The 21,129-nt window shown below is 33.4% G+C and overlaps 1 protein-coding gene across 4 annotated transcripts in view; it reads right to left on the reverse strand.

Moving 5' to 3' along the window:
- slpr (mitogen-activated protein kinase kinase kinase slipper) overlaps positions 1–21,129 on the reverse strand; it is a 59,981-nt gene that overhangs the window by 37,924 nt on the left and 928 nt on the right. For all 4 annotated transcript variants that reach the window (XM_089091610.1, XM_089091611.1, XM_089091608.1 and 1 more), the window contains exon 2: positions 3,307–4,165. In XM_089091610.1, the coding sequence (XP_088947736.1) occupies positions 3,307–4,129 (823 nt within the window). In that variant the 5' untranslated portion in view covers positions 4,130–4,165. The remainder of the gene's footprint in view (positions 1–3,306; positions 4,166–21,129) is intronic.

A 21,129-nucleotide genomic window follows, 5' to 3' on the forward strand; every position in this document is an offset into this window, starting at 1 on the left:
GCCCTTAACAGTATCAGAAATTAAAAATAATACAAGACAAAGTGATTTTATGGTCAATGTGGGTATGTTCAGGCAGGGACTTCTTGAGAATTTCAAGAAAATTTGTATGAATTAGTTTCCCAAAAAACTTGTTCAGGAAATAATTGACTAAGGGAACTTGAGAAAACTTTAACAATTCTCAGTTTCTTACAAAATCCACACAGATTTTTCAAATATTTCTTTAGTAAATTCCATGCAAACTTAGCTGTTAAAAGAGGTTATATTAAGACCCGAGTTTATCCTTGGGGATTCCTTGAGGTATTTGTAAGTTTTAGTTGATTTTCTTCTCAAGAAGATTGCTAAGAGATCTCACGAGTTTTATCAAGAAACCTAAAAAAAGCCTCCTACTAAATTTTTGATTTCTCAAAAATTTACAAGCATTTCTAGATAAAAGAAATTTTAGTTTGCATTTTTTGTTTTCTTTCAATAGCTTAGTGGTAAAATAAAACGCTTACAAATATTTTATTTTTAGCACAAATTGTATCTGTAAGCTTGGATTAATCTTAGAAGACCCTACTGAGTACAGTTGTGAATACAATTTTTGAATTGTCAAGCTTGACCATGTCATATGGTTCCAAAGATCAATCCAAGTGGGAGGATTTTAGACCAATGCTGATTTATCCCAAAATAAGGTTTATATTATCCAAACATTTGTCCTTCAAAATCTATATTAAGAAAAATATATTGTCAGTTGTTTTTCCAAACTTCCTAGAAGGCAGGACTATACATATACACAATTAAAGTCATTTGAAGAGGCTTTTAAATCATTTATACTATATCAAATTGAAAAAAAACAAGACATTCAAAAAAAGATATAAAACTAACAACGATTAGAATTAATGCATGTAAAAAGTAAAACCGAAAAAAAGTACTACTTTGAATGAGGAAACAAAGCTAAAACAAGCAGAAATTATACCAAACAATGAAGTCAGACTTAACTAACTTTTCATAAATAAGTGTGATGTCCCTGTCCCTTCAAATCCTCTGAAAATAGGATAGTACTTCCCACACAAATAATAGCATCATCTTGCATAGGAAGACCAAAATAGTGTTTTGAACATTATGAAAAGCATGTAGATATAGGTATATAAAACTCAGTACTTCTTTTAGGATCTTAACAAAAAATTGATTTGTGAATTTAAACTATAGTAATTATTGAAAATTTTTGAAAAGCTAGTGTTGTTTCATCTCTCAGGTCAATGTTATAATTGTCTCCTGGAACTAAACATTATTTGGCTTATCTCACAAAGTGCACATCTCTATACCATTGTGCACTATTTCTTTAGAAAAAAAAAATCAGAATCAATTTTATTTCATTTTAGTTCTTAGTTCAGGATAACCAAAGTTATTATTTAAACCACAAACTATTTCTGGTGTTTGAGCAGTAACTTTAATTTTTTAATTCAAACTAGAAAAATACCTAAAAAATGTTATATTAGTTTTGTTTTTTGTTTCATTTCATTGACTTGGTATATCATTTTATCAGTAGGACTTCACACTGAAAAGATATGGTATCAAGGGAACAAAATAAGAGAAAAAAAGAGCAAGAAAATCTTGAGACAAAATCGTGAGTTCTATTCAATCTTGAAGAAAATCAGGTGATTGACAAGATAATAAAAAACATTGATTTATAGCTAGCTGAGATAGCTGCACTACATATCCTGACTTTACATCATGAGTAGTTAGATGATAAAGAGAAGTTGGGAGATTTAGGAAGGAAGCTGGATGAAACAAGATCAAAAGAAAAGGAAAATGAAATTGGTAAAAAAAAGATGGTCAGAGAAACGATGCATAAAACAACGGTTTATAAGTAGGCCTAAGCCTGCTCAGAAAGACAACATTGAGATCCTAAAACTACTGAGATATGGCAATGCTTTTGGCATGATGAGGAACCAAGAATTAATCCTGGGTTTATTAGCAATTCTTTCAAATATGATAGAAATGCTCAATAGTGAAGTTAATTCTGAAACTGAAAAATAGATAAAAGCAAACAGCATTCAGAGATTATGTTTGAATGATAAATACATCATGACACATAATCCAAATCACTTAGCCCGTCATAAACAATTACAAAGATTAAAATCTGTAGGCAGTGAAATATCCCAGCTGAAAACTATTTCCAAAAAAAATAAAAAAATGTAAAAACAGTGTTGATGAGACCTGGTAGAGTCAGCATAAAGAAAGGTAGTGAGGATACGTTTGATGATTATGAAAATAGACAATATTGGTTTATACGAAAATGGTTTACAAAATTGCAATTCCTTGGCTTCTTTGATCCATTATGAAGAACTATAGATGTTGCTTAGATGTGCCTGCATCTTAAATTAAAAACTCTAGCTAAATATCTGGAATTCATTTGAAACAAATTAATTAAAAAGGAGCAAAACATTAATAATATTTAGTGTCAGTTAGACTAACCTGACTGTCTCAAATGTACCAGCAGATAAGTTTTGCCCCTGGGAGTTTAAGCAGTGTTTTACCTTTTCTACATATAATTATATTAAAAAAAAGAAGAACGAAGACAAGATTTTCAAGCCAAATATCTCATACACCCTCCATCCCAACTTCACCTACATAAAATTTGCCTCTTTTGAGTCATGATTATTCAGGGTTTATTTTGAAAATGACTCTTTAATGATTAAATGACAATATTTAAAAGCACTAGATTGCACAACTGGTCTGATATTTTATTATCTCAGCAATTCTGAGCCTTCTAATTATAAATCTGAGCCTAATACTACAATACAAATATTTATTAAAATTTTTAAGTAAACATTTCACAAATAGTAGATAAAAAAGCTATTTTTTACACAAAAAACAAGTGGATCAGAGTTTCTTAAGAAAAAGAAATAAGTTTAATATATTTCTGGAGTCAGTAAAGTGCTCAAAGAATGGGTAAAATATAGGATATGCTTCAGTAAAAATTAACAAGACATTAAAAGAAACTCAGGAAAATTCACAACATGAGACAAATTTAAGAGAAGTACCACCATTTCAGCAGAAAACTGCAAAGCCATCTTTGGTACTAGACAAAATATTGACAAAAAGAAAAGTTGGATCTTAGTTTCAAGGTTCTTTTTTTTATCTCATTTTTTTAAAATATTTGTTTTGCCAAATTTTATTAACTGGGTTTGGTTTTTATACACCATCTTACACAGGTTTTTAGTATATTTTTTTTTTTGCTTCACAATTTTTGTCTGCCAAAATATCTGTACTTTTCTTGAATATTTTACAGACATTTCCAGCAACTGCAGTCTTAGAGCTTACCATTTGAAGATTTCAAATCCCTGTGGATAAGTGAAATTGGTGCACCATTGTGTAGATAATGCATCCCTCGAGCAATTTGAACAGCCCAGTCAACCAGCACACTTGGTTTAATCTTCCTTCCAACCAATATCTTATTCAGAGGACCACCATGAGCATAATCCATAACTAAACACAAATTAGGAATTTCAATACATACTCCTTTTAGAGCAACAATATTCTCATGGCTTAAAACCCAAAAAACTTTGGCTTCCTGTAAGACATTTTCAAGGGTCATATTTATATCTTCATCAGGATCTTGACGGGCTGCTTTTATTGCAACTACTTCATTGCGCCAGTAGCCACGATACACTTTACCAAAACCACCAACCCCAATAATATCTTCTAAAGCAAGCTCACTGAAATCAATCACATTTGGTTGGAGATCATCAACAACACGCTGAACAAGTGAACCAAGTTCAACAGTAGAAACAAAATTGGATGGAAATATCCCCACTTTGTCTCCCAGCTTTCCAGTCCACCATCCATCATCACCACTGATTTTTGCATCTTTTGAAAGCACTTCAATTACATCCCCACATTGAAGAGATAACTCATCATCACCTTGAGCTTCATAATCATATAAAACATTACATATACTATGTTTTCTTCTATGATTGTGGTCGCCTGATTCACTGGAATCAGTAAAACTATTCAAAGAAGGTGTTCCTGAAGCTGGGTAGCCAACAGAAGAGCTTCTTTGTCTTCCTGGAGATGGACTAGTAGTTCTATTTGAATAATAGAACTCTCTACTGGGTCGTCTTTCATTGTATTTATTTTTATCCATCTTAAAATCATTATTGTGCTCTTAGATGCTCATTATCTAAAAAGGAAAAAAAAGAACATGTATTGGGTAATGATACCTTAATGCAAGCAATATGAAAAGAAGGGGTTTGATTGCTACTAATAACTTTTACAATAAACAAAACAAAGTGACCCAGTCCCAATTCATATCAATAATAATAAAATAGAAGTGTCACTTCTTTTCTTTTTTACAAACCAGACCAAAATTGCATTAAGAAGATCAGAGTCCTATGCACTTTATACTCAATTATTACAATCATATAAAACCTCCTTATACTAGGATGCAAGCTAGTTAAAACTAGATCTTTGGTGCCAAGGCTTCATAAAGCGTTGCAGCAACTGTGATCCATGGATTATTTTAATCTTTTGTTGAATTGATGTCCTTGCAAAATAATTATTGGAATATAGGCATTTCCTCCTTTTAAATTCCCCAGCACACTCCCAGTCTTAAGAGGATTAAAGTCAAACAACTGCAGAACTTCTACACAATGATGACCTAACATTACCCTCCAGCAATCAGCCTTCCAGGATTGCAGGGAATAATATCTATATCTATAATTGTTGCTACTGTGACTGAGTGCCACAGAAGCTAAACAGAGTTACTTCAATGAGAACACTAGAACAACTGGATGACATAATAAAAAATATGAAATTAATTATTCTGTTGCAAAATAATCCTATTGCTTGCTACTACTGCTGCAATTCTCCTAAGTCTTGTATTTAATCTAGTCCCCTAGAGATTTTGTCAAAATTTATTACCCTCTTTAGTTATTGGTTCACTTTTAAGGATTAATATGTATATTTTTTTTATAAAAAAAAAAGTTAAGGGAAAGATGGGTAATGAGCTTGAATGGAGGGAAGGTTTAAGATTTGATAATGATAGTGAGGAGAAGTTGAAAAAGGTACTAGTTCAAGATATAGGGCTGGATTCATTTATTCAGAAGAGTGAAGATATGGCAAGGGAAGAAGGGATATAGCAGTTTCTGTTGATTTTTGTCGTGGGTTTTGTATACGATATGAACTAAGGTGGCACGTAGGAGAAAAAATGGTAGGAGTACTGGTTTGATGAGTTTTTTGGATAAGGAATGTGAGAAAAAGAAGGAGGTTTTAGAAGCTTTTAGGTTGCTTAAGGCTAGTAGTACAGTTGCAGCGGAAAAAAATTTTCAGGTTATAGGGACAAGCAAAGGGGATATAAAAGGCTACTTAAGTTGAAGAAGAGACGTTTTGAAGAGGAAGAGAGCCAGAAAATACGGGAGAAATTTACCGTGAATGATACAACGGAGTTCTGGAAGTTAATTAGGAAATCAACAGAAAATAGAAGGTTGACTGGTTCAGTCCCTCACACTGATACCTGGCCACAATAATTAGAACAAAAATACAAAGAGATATACACCAAAGAGGACAAAGAGAGATCTGATGAGGAGATGGATAGCTTAGAAGAGACAGCAGATATTGAGTTGGATTCAGAGGACGCTAAACTACTGGAGCCAAATGGACAGGAGGAAATATGGCACACCTTGAAAAGCATGAGAGGGAACTCAGCACTGGGCATTGACAGAGTACCAACTAAGTTGTTGAAATGGTCAAGGGCATGGATACTGCTAGTGCTTGCATTGATATTCTTGGCAATTTTAAGTACACCTCTATGGCTGCAAAATTGGCAGATATCAATTATGATCACATTATTTAAGAAAGGAGAAAGAAACCTGCACAAGAACTACAGGGGGATAAGTCTAGGAAGTTCTATCAGTAAAAAAGACAACACAACAGCAACACTTTAAGAAATTTTAAAAATAAGTTTCTTGTGAATTATTGTCTCAGTTAATCAGTAGCTGTACTGAACCCCTCGTGCTCAAAATCCTCCCCAGGGCCATACTGTGGTGTTTCTTTTGTGGATGGTGAAGTTTTCCCCACTGTAGAGTGCACGGTCCGGTATCATACTATTATCCTTTCCTCTTTAGCTTCAAGCTTATTCAAAAAGGCAATGAAAAGAATTCCCCCCCAAAAAAAGGTCCCTCCAGATCTCACCCCAAAAACTATGAAATTAATCCATTTACTCCCTGACCGGATTGGTCAAGCTCCCTGTCTCACATCTCACATGATCTCTCAAACTATGAGAATAGCACAAGAATCAGTGTTAGAGCAAGTGCCACTATAGATGATAATGGCTTTCAAGAGGTCCTTTCTCGGAGCTCCAAAAAAAGGAAAAAAACACCCCCAATCAAAAGTATTTCCCCTCCTCCTTTCCAAGATTATCCTTCCCAAAACTTAGGAATTTACCTGAAAATTTCTCAAAATACCCCCTTTGAAGTATGAAAGATTACTACAATAAAGGTTGCAATTTTAAAATGTTAAAATCAATGTTTTCTCTTAACATTCACCGTGATGGATCTTTGCTAATAGCTGTCCAAGATCACAAATCAGCTGATATAATACTTAATCTAAAATCTCTTCTGAATACCCCAATTAAATCATCTAAATGGAACCCAAAACAATCCCCAACAAAAATAGTAGCATATAATATTCCCCTAGAAATACCAATTCAGGAGTTAAAAGAAGGGCTCTCAGATAGGGCTGGTAACACAATCCCTGTAGAAGATGTAACTCAACTGGGTAAACCCAACTCTAATGGATTAAAAACAAGTAGATCTTTCCTATTTACACTGAAGGAAAAAATTAATATCCCAGTAAAGTTATTCCTATGTGGGCAAATCAAACCGCACAAGGAATACAAGCCAAAGCCTATCCAGTGTCAGAAGTGTCTGAATCTGGGACACACAACAAATAAATGCAATGAAATTCTCCTAGCCTGTAGTAATTGTAAAGGCTCCCATCCTAAAGAGTTGACAACTTGCAACAACACTCAGCCTACCTGTATCAATTGTAAAGGCCCACATGAATCCACCTATAAATGACAATGCCCTGGATATAAGAAAAAAGTACTAACACTCCAAAAAGCAACAGAAAAGGCCATTCCATACCCTCTTGCTGATATGGAACCAAATGCTGCCAAATCACACCAAATGAAACTTATATTGAAATCAGATAAAACTCCCAAGTCAAACACTCCCAATGCATCAAGTACTCCTTACAAAACACCAGCCTTTAAGCCCCCCAGCTCACATCTCTATCAGAAAGAATCACCAAGCCAGCAAGCCTCCTTGCCTAGTGAGATGAGGTCTGCCGGGCACCCCCTCCCAACAAGAAACAAACCATAAACTTTACCAGAAATTAGTCCCGTAGTTGACAAACTGAATGTAGAGCAAAATCTACAAACTCCAAATATATGCCTATTAATTCTAGACTGTAATGCAGTCCAGGTCATGAACATACAACAAAGACAGAAAACAAAAATCATTGCTAAATTGACAAAAATCTATATCCCCAATCATCTCATTCAAGCAAAAAAAGATCTTACTCTACTATTAACAAAGCTGAACATTGATACACAGTCATATGCAAAATAAAACAACAACACAACACATATCAATATTCCATTGGAACATAAGATCATTCATTGAACATAAGCCAAATTAGTAAACACCTCTTATAAATAATAAATCCGTCAACATTGCTTCCTTTAAGTAAATTCATTTGATTTAATATCAAAAAACCAATTATCTAGGTTACCCTATCCTTAGAAAGGATAGATCATAAGAGAGAAGGATGTGGAGTAGCTTTAATAGTTAATAATAATACAAAATTCTGTGGCTTCAACTTTCCTGATTGTCTAAAAAGATGTTGATACAATTGGTGTCAATATTTAGCTGAATAATACCTAAACTTACATAATAAGCTTTTATAACGCTAATGGCCAAACCATAGTTGCCATGGATTTCTTCAGCTATATAAGTAATCCTAACATGTTAAAAAATCCCATCATTATTTGTGGAGACTTTAATGCCCACAGCCTTTTGGGGGGGAATAAACCAGCAAATAAAGCTGGTAAGTTCATTGAGCATATGACTTCAAATAATAATGAATTAGCTGTTGCTACCCCTCCAAACCTGAATACATATCAACCCCAAAAGTGGCAGTTTCTCTACAATTGACCTACAAATTGTGTCTTTAAATAATTTGAATAAAGTTTATATAAATAAAATTGATAGTCTATGTACTGACCACTTTCCCATATTTTGCTACCTAAACGAACCTGCTGAAACCCTATCACATACCTCAAAATATATCAACACTAAAGCAAATTGGCCTATGTTCTAAAATAAGCTAAATAATGAAATTATAAGTTTCACCCAAAATTCATGCATTTCACACGCAACAGCTGACACACATACTGAAGTTTTGGCATCTTTACTAATAAATACAGCTAATCATGCTATCCCCAGGACAACACCCAGGAAAACCTCACCTAAACATATTCCCAAAGTATGGTGGACAAATGAGTGCCAAAATAAATGAAAAACAAAAAAGGCAGATAGGAGAACAATCTTAAAAAAACTATCACCTACTACATATTTAAAAAAAAATACATGCAGAATCTAATCTAAAAAGGACTATAATAAATGCTAAATATACCTACTGGAATAATTTTGCGAATAATCTCCCCAGAGAAACACATGAGCCAATTAAACATAAAGTCATAAGCCACATCTTTGTGAAAAAAACTTCCCCCAACCCACTCCTTTCTGAGATAATATATAATAATACGCATTAAAACAATGATAATGAAAAAGCTAATCTATTTACCACTCTTTTTGTTAATAAGCTAAGATCAAACAATTGTAGCAAACTACCCCCAATTCCTATGAACCCAAGTTACCAACCTCGCCCAGGATCCGAGTATATAACTAGCCCATTTTCAATCCAGGAAATGAACAATGCAATACATCATATTAGGACCAAGACTAGCGGCAGCTATGACAATATACAGCCTACATGGATAAAGAATCTCACCCGTTCATACAAACAGGAACTTCTGAATTGTTATAATCATGCTTGGGCTTCATCTATGTTCCCCAATATCTGAAAATGTTCGTCCCTCTTACCAATCCTAAAGAAAAATAAACCCAAAGATAACCCTGAGTACTATCGGCCCATAATGATTACTCCTGTGATGGGGAAAATAATGGAGAAAATGATCTATTACCAACTCCTCTGGTTTGTTGAAAAAAATAATATGATCCCTCACACTCAAACTGGCTTCAGGAAACACCATTCCTCAACAGATGCTTTCATATTGTTAAAAAACTCAATAAATAAATCATTCTAAAAAAAAAACGTCCTAGTTGCAGCTTCCCTAGATTTTGAAGGGGCATATGACAATGTGAACCACCAAATCCTTTTAATTAAACTTGCAAACCTTGGACCAACCCCCAAGGTAGTATCTTTTATAAAATCTTTCATAGAATTGCGAAGTTTCATTGTTTCTGTAGGTTCAGCCTCTTCACCCCAAAAGACAATAGCCAAAGGCCTTCCTCAGGGAACAGTCCTCAGCTGCCTCCTTTTTGCCTTGTTTCTCTGGGACATGAATCTCCCCCACACGAATCTACAATATGTTGATGATCTGGTACTATAGTCATCTGGCAAAACCTTTGAGATTGCACAGTCAAAGCTGCAAAAGTCACTTCCAATTTGAAAAATTCTCTCAACATTAAGATTTACCCATTGCACCTACCAAGTCAAAAATAATCCAATTTCACTGAAAGCGAAATCATGTAAATGCAAAATTAACTCTAAATGGAACAACTATTCTAGAAGATAATCATATTAATTACCTAGGTCCCATGCTTGACCAAAAACTTAATTTCCACCTCCACATTTCAAACACAATAAAAAAATGCTATAGAAAAACAATTATACTAAAAGACTTCTTTGTACACCCTGGGATTGTAAGGAGAAAACCTTACTCTAGTTTTATAAATCACATCTAACACCCCATATTGACTATGGGCTTATCATCTATGGTTCCCGTGCAAAGACCCAGATACAAAAAATTGAAACAATACAAAACGATATAATACATCTCATATTTGGTCTTAGGAAACCCACAAGCACCAAGTTTCTGCTTATGGAAAGAGGATTAACAACAATAAGGGAGAGACGTAGCTTTCTCTTGATAAAACATCTTACAAAAATTAAATTAAATAGCTCACACACCCTACATAATTGGTTAAGAAATCCAGTCATTTATAGAGGCATTGCAAATGAGTGCAAATATTCAGAAGAAGTTCCCTGTACCTGCAAAGTCTATTGCACCTACTTTCCCCCAATCCCCTCCATGGAATTGGTCAATCCATATAATAAATACTGATTTCTCAAAGTGGACTAAAGATTTAACCCCCATTGCTTTTGTCCAGAAAAAATTTGCTGAACTTAATACAATTACTTAAAAAAAAAACCATTTCCAAATATTTGTTGATGGGTCCAAAATGAATGAGAAGGTAGCAATTGGTGCCTTCCTTCCTCACCTGAAAATTGCAATGGGTGAGAAATTGTATAATAATGTATCTATGATGTCTGCAGAGTTATAGGCTATAATGATGGCATTAGAACACCTTATGGAAAATAAATCCTTGATTGCTAATTCAAATAATACCATCGTTTATTCTGACTCTTTATCAAGCCTTGAGTTGCTGTCTTCAGCTCCTCAGTATAAGCTGGATATTGACACTTATCATTGTCTTAGTATTATAGATAATCTTGCTTCAAGTGGCATAAGAACTTATCTTCAGTTTATTCCTAGCCACTCTGGTATAAGTGGTAATCATCAGGTTGATGAAATAGCAAAAAATTCTATAAATATTGACCAGCCAAGTGGGAGACCAATCCCCATTAGAGATATTTACCGATGGAGACTATCAGATATTATGTTTAATAAGAAAAATCCTACTCTTTACCCCTTTCCCAATAAGTGCTTTTCTAAAGTTTATCACTGAATTCATTCTGGAACAAATGGACTGAACTTTCTTGCATTCTAGTATCAGTTTCCTAATTCAAGTGGTTCAGTTCTCCTGTCCCCTCTTTGCAGGTATTGTATTATGAATAATGAAACAATTGACCACTGCCTATTTGAATGTGATATGCTGACATCTGCACAGCATACCTTGCATTGTAAACTGTTAAAGTGCTTCAAACACCACAAAATCTCACTACCAGCCAAGAGCCTAGCCGACTATTCCTGCACACAGAGCACAGAAATCGATATCTATCATCTTATATTTGAACTCCTTGAGTCGAAAGATCTATTGAAAGATATTTTAGAATATCTAATAAATAAGAGACAACCAAGCCAGTAGCTCTGTAGCCCACAGAGTGAAGCAAAAGGAAAAGGGCTAAAGAGTATCAACTGAAAAGCCCGCCTGCTGTGAAATAGAAGAAGAAGAAGTAAGTTATTTTGTAGAGTGCTGTCTAATAGGATGGATAAATGGTTGCAATATAAAGGTAGATTAATAGAATGCCAGGCAGGGTTTAGGGAAAATTATAGTACAATTGATTAAATATTTTGTTTACAGGTTTTAGTAAGTAAATATACGAGGTATAGGGAAAATAGGCTATATACAGCGTTTTTGGACATTACAGGAACATTTGATGAAGTTTCAAAGAGTATGTTGAAAGGGGTGTTAGTGAAATTAGGATTGCCAATTAGGTTAGTAGAAATTATAATGAAAATGTATGAGCTGGTCAAAGTAGAAGTGAAGGTAGGTATTTCTTATTCTAGGCCAGTTTTAAGTAAGGTAGGCCTTAAACAGGGATGCACTCTATCACCGCATTTGTTTTCTCTTTTTATTAAGTATTTTAGAAATAGAAATGTCTCTATGTTAAAATTAATGTTGCTGGAGCTGTTTTGTTTATTATTTGCAGATGACATAGTATTGCTTGCGAAATCGGCTCCGGATTTGCAAAAGATGTTAGAGATTTTAGATAGTTATTTGGGGAGTAAAAAATTAGTTTTAAATATTGATAAATCAGTTATATTAGTTTTTGGAAAAAAAGAAAGGGAAAAGAATAAGTTTTATTTTAAAGGGAAAGAGATGAAAGAAGTTAAGGATATTACTTATTTGGGATGTAAGTTAACAAGTTCAGGGAGGTGGAGTGATCAGGTGCAAATAGCAAGTTGGAAGGGTCAGAAGGCTTCGAGGGCGTTATTGAAGTGTCCCCTTAGGCATCTAGGACCAGCAGATATTAAGCTACAGAAGAGAGAATTAAGCTACATATAGAAGAGAATTTATTTAGGATATTTCAGGAGACTTTTAGGGCTAAGCAGAAAATTTAATAGTCTGGTGTTAAAGGGTGATCTAGGATTGTTTTCGTTGAGGGTAAAAACGTTAGTTAGAATGATAGGATACTGGGAAAAGGTGATTGGTTTACAGAATAATAGGTTAGTAAATGCAGCTTTACTGGAGGTGTTGCAGGATAGAAGGAAAAGTTCATGGGCTTCCCAGGTGAAATCAATTTTAAATAGTTGTGGGTTATCAGGTGTTTGGAATTAAGGGAAGGGGATAGGACTGGAAGTAGGAAATGTAGCAAAATTACTAAAGGGTGTGCCGGAAGATCAGGAGATTCAGAAATGGCAGTGTGAAGTTGCAGCCTTGGCGTTTACCAGCAATGGAAGGAGGTCTGGGGATATGATATTTATTTTAAAGCAAGTTTAAATAGTGAAGAAATTAAGAGGTATATATTAGGGAGGGATAATTTTCTAGCACTTGGAGAAAGGATGAAATATTTAGGGAGGGTAAGGGTAATGGACAGTCCTTACTCATGCCCTATGTGTGGAGAAAATGGTGAGGATCTGCTTCACTTCATGGCCCTTTGTCCCGGGGACAAGTGAGTGGTTGGTTTCAGTAATGGGATCAAAAAATTATGGGACAATAAGAATGAAAGCAAAATATATAAAATTGGGTATGTCACATAGAGATAGATTTTTTAAAGGGGGTGGGGTGAGTGTTGAAATTATTGTTGCATGTGTGTAAGTTGTTTTCTTGTTTGTTATTTTTTGTAGCCATAGCCCTTGTGGCTTTAGAGCATTAAATATCTATCTATCTATTGCATCAATATTTAAATTACCCACATCTCTATTTATTGAAATATTAGTAAGAATATGTTTTTTATTTCAATTGCCTCCCTAGCCCAGTGTGTAAATCCTCTATTGTTAGAAATAGCCGCGGCATCGTCGAATTATACGTAATGATCAGGGTGATAGAAAATGTGTTCTGCCAGAGCCGAAACAAAAGTTTCAGGACGCTTGCTAAATTTTAGAGCTTTATCTATTGAGTTATGATGCTCAAAAATCGTTCAACCAATTGTTGATGAGTTTGTTCAATGTGAAACTTTCTACACTAACAAGGAATACTGTACACACCACTGCCCAAATTGCCACAAGTTAAATCCTTCCCAGAATTTAGGAAACTACTTAATGGTCTAATTGATTGAAAGCATGTATCAATATTAAATATAACTAGGTAAAGAAATATAACTTTTAGTCAAATTCAATCCAGAAGACTGTGATTTAATTTGTTCCATATGAAATCATGGAAAGTTTTTCAACAAAAAATGTCACAGCTTTTACAACAGCCTTGGTTGGAACCTCTTTTTACAAAAGGCAGCGTATAGAACCATAATATATATGATCTCAGCATGACATGTTCTACTTAGTACCCCTAAGAAAAGTACCATGAACTTGTTTCCTTGTGTATTTTGAAGTATTTGCTTGTTTCCATAATGCATTAAGTTTAAGGAATTTATTATTTATGGTATCAATCAGTATTCCAGTATCCAACTCGTGTTTATTGTCCTTTTTGTTCATTGCAAAGTTAGTTTATTAATGGTAATCAGAATTGTTGTTGCTATTTTGCAATTTAGAGGGCCAATGGGGCTATAAAATCTATGGCTTTGTTGCTAAGAATCACAAGTGTTATCTCTACTTTTGTAATACTGTTGTTATTATTTTGTAATGGCTACCAGACTGTTAAATTTATGGTTTACTCTATTTTTGTTAAAAAAATGAAATTAGTATATTCAGAATACCTGGATTGCAGACAACTCTACAGCATTGTCTCTTTAAAAAACAAAAAGATAAATGTTGTATCACAACATAGTTTACAAGTAGGGTGCCGTTTTACTAAATTATTTTCTTTTTATCTTGGATAAAATACCCCCCCCTCTTTTCAAGAAACCAAGTCAAACTGAAGAAGATATGAACCATGTTTTCTCCTTCTCAAAATCAGTGCCAAAAAAAAAAAAAAAACAGGCTCCCTTTTGGTTTCCAGCAACTTTTATGCTGATATTTTCATCATTCATTATGTTCATGATGTCATTGAATCAGCTAAATTTTATTCTAACACTTGTTTTTAGACTTCCAATATCCTCATGATGTCACATATTCTGTTTTTCTTCAAAAGCAACACAACTGGGAAAGACTATCTACACTTTTTTCTAAGAGTACAATCAGTAAACATCCCACATCATAGGTGAGCAACGGGTAAAACCAAATAAAAAAATCACAATAAACAGAAAATTAAAATAAAAGACAGAACTGCTTGGCTTTCAGAACAATAAAAAATTTGTGAGGTTTTTTGCTCTTCTGAAAATTCATAATTATGGAGATACATCCTGATTTTGATACCTGACTGACAAAATGTATATTTAAAAGTTGGAAGGTGTCTATATACAGTTCGAAGGTATTATTGATTTTTTGTTTTTCTTCTTTTGAAGGAGTGAATAAGAAGAGCCATATTGGTACTGTGCAGCCTATAGGTCTAAAACTGTTGGGAAGAGACAACTCAGATGCTTGGATTTCTGAAAGCCAAGCAGTTCTGTCTTTTATTTTAATTTTCTGTTTATTGTGCTTGTTTTATTTGGTTTTACCTGTTGCCCACCTATGATTTGAGATGTTTACTGATTGTACTCTTAGAAGAAAAGGTGGATAGTCTTTCCAAGTTGTGTTGCTTTTGAAGAAAAACAGAATATGTGACATCAGGAGTATAGGAAGTCTAAACACAAGTGTTAGAAAAAAATTTAGCTGGTTCAATGACATCATGAACATAATGAATGATGAAAATACAGCACAGATGTTGCTGGAAACCAAAAAGGAGCCTCTTTTTTTTTTTTTTTTTTTTTTTGCACTGATTTTGAGAAGGAGAAAACATGGTTGATATCTTCTTCAGTTTGACTTTGTTTCTTGCAAAGAGGGGGGGGGGGGATTTGATCTAAGATAAAAAGAAAATGATTTAGTAAAACGGCACCCTACTTTTAAACTATGTTGTGATAAAACTTTTTTGTTTTTGTTTTTTAAAGAGACAAGGCTGTAGAGTTGTCTGCAATCCAGGTATTCTGAATATAATAATTTCTTTCTTAAACAGAGTAAACCATAAATTTAACAGTCTGATAGCCATTACAAAATAACAACAACAGTATTACAAAAGAAGAGATAACACTTGTGATTCTTAGCAACAAAGCCATAGATTTTATAGCCCCATTGGCCCTCTACATTGCAAAATAACAACAACAATTCTGATTACAATTAATAAACTAACTTTGCAATGAACAAAAAGGACAATAAACAAGAGTTGGATACTGGAATACTGATTGGTACCATAAATAATAAATTCCTTAAACTTAATACATTATGGATAACTCTTTATGGCAGGCAATCATGGCTTCCAAATGCTCTTTTACAGCTCTCTTTCCCAAAACTAAATTCTTCTAACTTGTTGAACCCCCATAAAAAATTGTTCAATTTTTTCTCTATGCATAAACTATACTTTTTTATATAGCTCTGTGCTGAACATCCATCTTGATATTAGACAAACAGTCAAAATATTATCTGGAGATGACGAGAAGAAAGCAAGATATTCTATATTGCCAACCCCTCCTGCTCAATCATAGTAAAATGATGGGAAAGAGAAAATTAATTGGTTCTTCAAAACAATTATAATTTGCACTTTGCTAAAATAATAACATATTTCTTAATCCTGGCCCCAAACACATCCAACCAAAATTTTTAGATAGCCATTTTGTTTAACATAGTTGAAAGTTCTGGAAATCAAGTCTTTGAGGATGACAACCCCCCCACATTCCTCAGGGCAAGGGTGTAAGTTATGCCCTAGGGGTATATAAGGTTTTTTTTATAGAAAGTGTTGCTGTAGAAACTTCAAAAAAGGCTCATTCAATTAGAAATTGAAATGGCTAGTGCCCTTTTTAATAGTTGAAAGTGATTGAAAGGCAACTCACACCCCTTCAATGCCCACAATTTTCCCAAACACATCCAATCAAAATTTTGAGATAGCCATTTTGTTCAACATAGTAGAAAGTTCTAGAAATTATACCTTTGAGCAGGACACTCTTTCCACAGTCTTCAGGGCAAGGGTTATAAGTTATGTCCTGAGGGCATATAAGGTTTTCATTGAAAGTTTTGTTGTAGAAACTTGAAAAAGGGCTCATTTGATTGGAAATTCAAAGGGCTAGTGACATTTTTAATAGTCAAAAATGATTGGGGGCAACTAACCCTCCTCTCATGCCCACCATTTATCCAAACACATCCAATCAAAATTTTGAGACATTAGGTCTTTGAGGATGAAAACCCCCCCCCCCCCCACAACCCTCAGGGCAAGGGTTGTAAGTTATGACCTGGGGGCATATAAGGTTTTTATAGAAAGTTTTGTTGTAGAAACTTCAAAACTCTTTCCAAAAAATAAGTTTTTCAAAGAAAAGTAAAGAACTCCATTAAACCAAAATAAGCACAAAATAAAATAATCTACCAAGCATGAAACTACCACAAATCAGCATCAATAAATAAATGAAACCCAAAATGAACAGAAATTACAATAAATAACCAAGTCAAACTCAAAACAGGCAGAAATTAACATGAGTAGGGCTCAAAACCTCTATGCCTTCCCAAGGCCAGAACATAATTTGCATTTTACTGAAAAAAATACAAATGAATATGAATTGTCATTTTAATATACATATACTGATATTTAGTAATCAAAATGTTAATATTATTTGATTTATTAAAGTTATAAAAGTAAAAACATTTATATTTTTTTAGTAAAGTGCAAATTATTGTCTGGCCTTAGAATGCCGTATGATTTTTGAGCCCTACTCTCGTTCATTTCTGCCTCTTGTGGGTATGACTCGGTTGCTTATTGTAATTTTTATTTGTTTTGGGTTTTATTTATTTATTTATGGTGATTTGTGGTAGTTTAATGCTTGGTATATTATTTGATTTGATTTTTTCACATTTTCGGTTTAATGGAGTTCTTTACTTTTCTTTGAAAAACTTGTTTTGTGGAAAAAGTTTTTTTTTAATTAATCATACCAAAATGATGAAGAAGAGAAAATCTAAATTAATGGGCACTTCAAATCACTTTGATAGCTGACTAGTTTGCTATTTTGAACTAAGTTTATATATACATGGGATATTAATAGCCAACTAGTTAGCTTATTCTATAAAGTATATACAGAGATCTAGATATGAGATCTAATAACCAACTGGCTGGCTAATTTGAACATGTGTATATAGCTTAGACCTTAATAGCAAACTAGTTAGCTAATTCTACTTTTTTTTAGAAACTTTGGTACTTGTGTCTTATAGCTACTGTACTCAAGAAGTGAAGTTAGGTTGATTCATTTTTATGCTGAAGTTTTGAATCACAAAATTCAGTGTTATTTTTGTCAACAGCATTAAAAAAAAATTGAAATGGTAGGAAAATGGTTTATATTTAAGTTGCCTGATGAATGGGGTTTGAATTGTTATAAATAAGTATTTTTGGAATATATTACTCTTGAAAAACTTATTTATAAACTAGTGATATGTTTTTAACCACTTTTCAATAACTTAACTAGTGTTGATAACTTCTTTGTGTGGTTACAAAAATGAAATCTTTTTAGGGCCTCTTTAAGGATTCAAGAAGCAATTAGCTCAACAAGTGCTTATTGAATCATGAAAGAGCATAAAAAAGGCATCAAATAATATTTTCATTTTCATCTTAGCTCAATTATAAGGCCTACTGCAAATTTACCCTGAAAATTAGGGTATAATGTATTTTAGTCAAAATAACCCTCAAAAGAGTTTTAATATAGTAGCTCAGCAGTACCTTCCCAGAGTAGAAACAACATGGTTGAGCAACATGTTCCATGATTTAATAAACCATTTTAGCTACAATAGATCCATGTGTGGCTAGTTTTTCTTGAAACCCTTTGCTAATATAATTTTAATGACTTCTGCTGCATGGATGAATAATGGCTGAACTGAAAACAATCCCCAAAAGATAAATTATCAATGCCTTTCAATAAATTTCTAGGTGGCCCTATAATTTAGTGAGGATGAAAGTGAAAACATCATTTGATGCCTTTTTATGCTCTTTCATAATACAATAATTGCTTCTGTTGCAAATTACATCTTGAGCCCTTTATATAAAATGATGTTTTCACTTTCATCCTAGCTAAATCATATGATCCACTGCAAAGATACCAAGAAATTTACCCACCCCCCTAATGTGCAAATATAGGGGGAAAAAACAGTATCCAATGAAGCAAAATTATGTAAAACTAAAACCCTTACATCTTGTTACCAAAGAGGAATTGAGAAGAATTGTACATATCAGAGACAAGCCAAAAAACTAAGCTATGCATAAATATAGTTATTATCAAAATTGTTTAAGAAATTATTTGTTTATTGACTTACCTACATGGACCTCTTTTTGAAAATACCAATTATTCTATTTTGATGTATATAACCTTTTAATGTTTCAGTTTATTCACATATTAACAGAAGGCTGACTTCCTTCTGATTTTAAAAATATAACTTCTATTGTTTGTTGTTTATTCATTAAACCACTAATTTTGAGCAAATTTGTTCTTTCAACTTGATTGTCATAATAGAGAGCATATTTTCGGTTGATGCTGACAAATTATCAGTGAATATTTGTCCAAGAAGGTATAGTTCTTGTTACTGCCCTCACATTGCATCATGCTATAGTAAAATAGGGGTGGTCCAAAAAGCCATTGCTATTTTTCCAGAATGCCAAAGAAAAGTGGTCTTTCCCAAAAAGAGGTCTTTTACCCTATACCATGAACTGTCAACAGCAAAGGTTCAAATTACAAAATTCAGTGCTATTTTTGTCAACAGTGTTTGAAAAACATGAAACAGTAGGAAAACAGTTTATATTTGAGTTGCCTAATAAATGAGGTTTGAATTTTTATACAAGTATTTTTGGAATACAATACTTTTGAACAACTTATTTATAAACTAGTGATATGTTTTTAACCACTTTTAAATAACTTAACTAGTGTTGATAACTTCTTTGTGTGGTTAAAAAAATGAAATACCTTTGGGGCCCCTTTAAGGGCTCAAGATGCAATTTGCAACAGAAGCAATTATTCTGGGCCTATTATGAAAGAGCATAAAAAAGGCATCAAATGGTGTTTCCACTTTCATCCTAGCTAAATTATAGCGCCACCTAGAAATTTACCTGCCTTTGACCATCTGAAATATATTAATCAAATCTAATCTAGCCTATTCCTCCTAAATAAAAAAGATAGGCCATTGTAGGCTAAAACTACTTAACATAGGCTATGCTAAATTTAGAATAGAAGACAAATTTAGATACTTGTCTTTGTCTAGGTATCTTGTCCAATTTCAAATAGGCCTAGCTAGATCCAAGAACAGACCTAAGCTAGCCTATGTCATAAACTGGAATATTAACTTTTTCTGGTACTTTCCCATTATGTGGACACCTCTAAAAACCAGTCATGAAATCCCAAGGCATCTACTCAACAATAGCAAAGATTTGACAGTACCTGATGTTGTATAAACAAGTATTCAGGGGCTTCTTACTCTGGGAACTATATTTAAACTGTTGTTTTTTGTGGTTTAGGGGGGAGGGGGGGGGGAAGGTACCTAGGTTAGGTTATGTATTTAATATATGCAATACTTTACCCCCCCCCCCTAATGTGCAAATATATAGCCCAAATTTGTTTATAAACTATTATAGGCTATATTCATCCTACTTTGTTTTATTTCATTAGTATTAACTAAACTTGACTTTTTAGGGGTGTCCACATAATGAGAAATTACCCTTTTTCCCAGGGGGGATTACCACCCCTGGTTTGTCTTTTGATTATAGCCAAGTAGGTTAATGATAATAACAAACAGAAACATTTGGTAGGTTACATACTCAATAGCCTAGAGAAAGGGGTTTTTGACATAGGCTATTCTTGAACATTAGCCTAGTTCATTTTGATGGTTGATACTGTAGCTAGGCTATAAAAAAGAGTCATCAACAGCCTTGAAAGAAATCATGGTAAAGTTCTACCAAATCATATTATTGAGTTAAGAATAAAGTGAATAGGCCTACACCAGGATGAAGTTATCTCCTGGCTCCCATCTCCGGGTTTATCTCCCTGGCCTAAAATTGCTTACCCTATAGCTCTGAAATTAAAAATTATCCTTAAGAAAAACTGCTGACACTTACAGCTCTCAACTGATACCAAATTTTTGAATTTTTTTGCTGTTTTTGATATTTTACTTAAAAGTACAAATATAACCGTGAACTTAAAATTAACGACTGAAATATTTTTTTTTACAGAATTTTTCATTGTTATTTGGAATTCCTTTGTTATGAGCTTTCAAATTAGGTGTTAAATGACTATATTAAAGAAAACATATTATTTTAACTGTTAAGCCTATTGATGTGGAGGAAAACAAATTGTATTGCTTCATTTTTTATTCAAATACTATCAATCAGCACATCATTTGAAAGCTATCTTTCTTCTAAACATGTTTCTAGCGTTGTTTTCTACATCAAATCTAAAACGGCCCCATAAATCCTCTTTTGCTTCCCATCTCCCCTTTCCTCCCAAAAAAAATATTTCAGTCATTAATTTTAAGTTCACGCTTATATTTGTACTTTTAAGTAGAATATCAAAAACAGCAAAAAAATTCAAAAATTTGGTATCAGTTGAGAGCTGTAAGTTTCAGCAGTTTTTTTAAGGATAATTTTTATTTTCAGAGCTATAGGGTAAGCA

The sequence above is a fragment of the Artemia sp. Qi Xiang Cuo genome, chromosome 7, assembly GCF_049724085.1.
Source record: "Artemia sp. Qi Xiang Cuo chromosome 7, ASM4972408v1, whole genome shotgun sequence".
Taxonomy (NCBI): Eukaryota; Metazoa; Arthropoda; class Branchiopoda; order Anostraca; family Artemiidae; genus Artemia; species Artemia sp. Qi Xiang Cuo.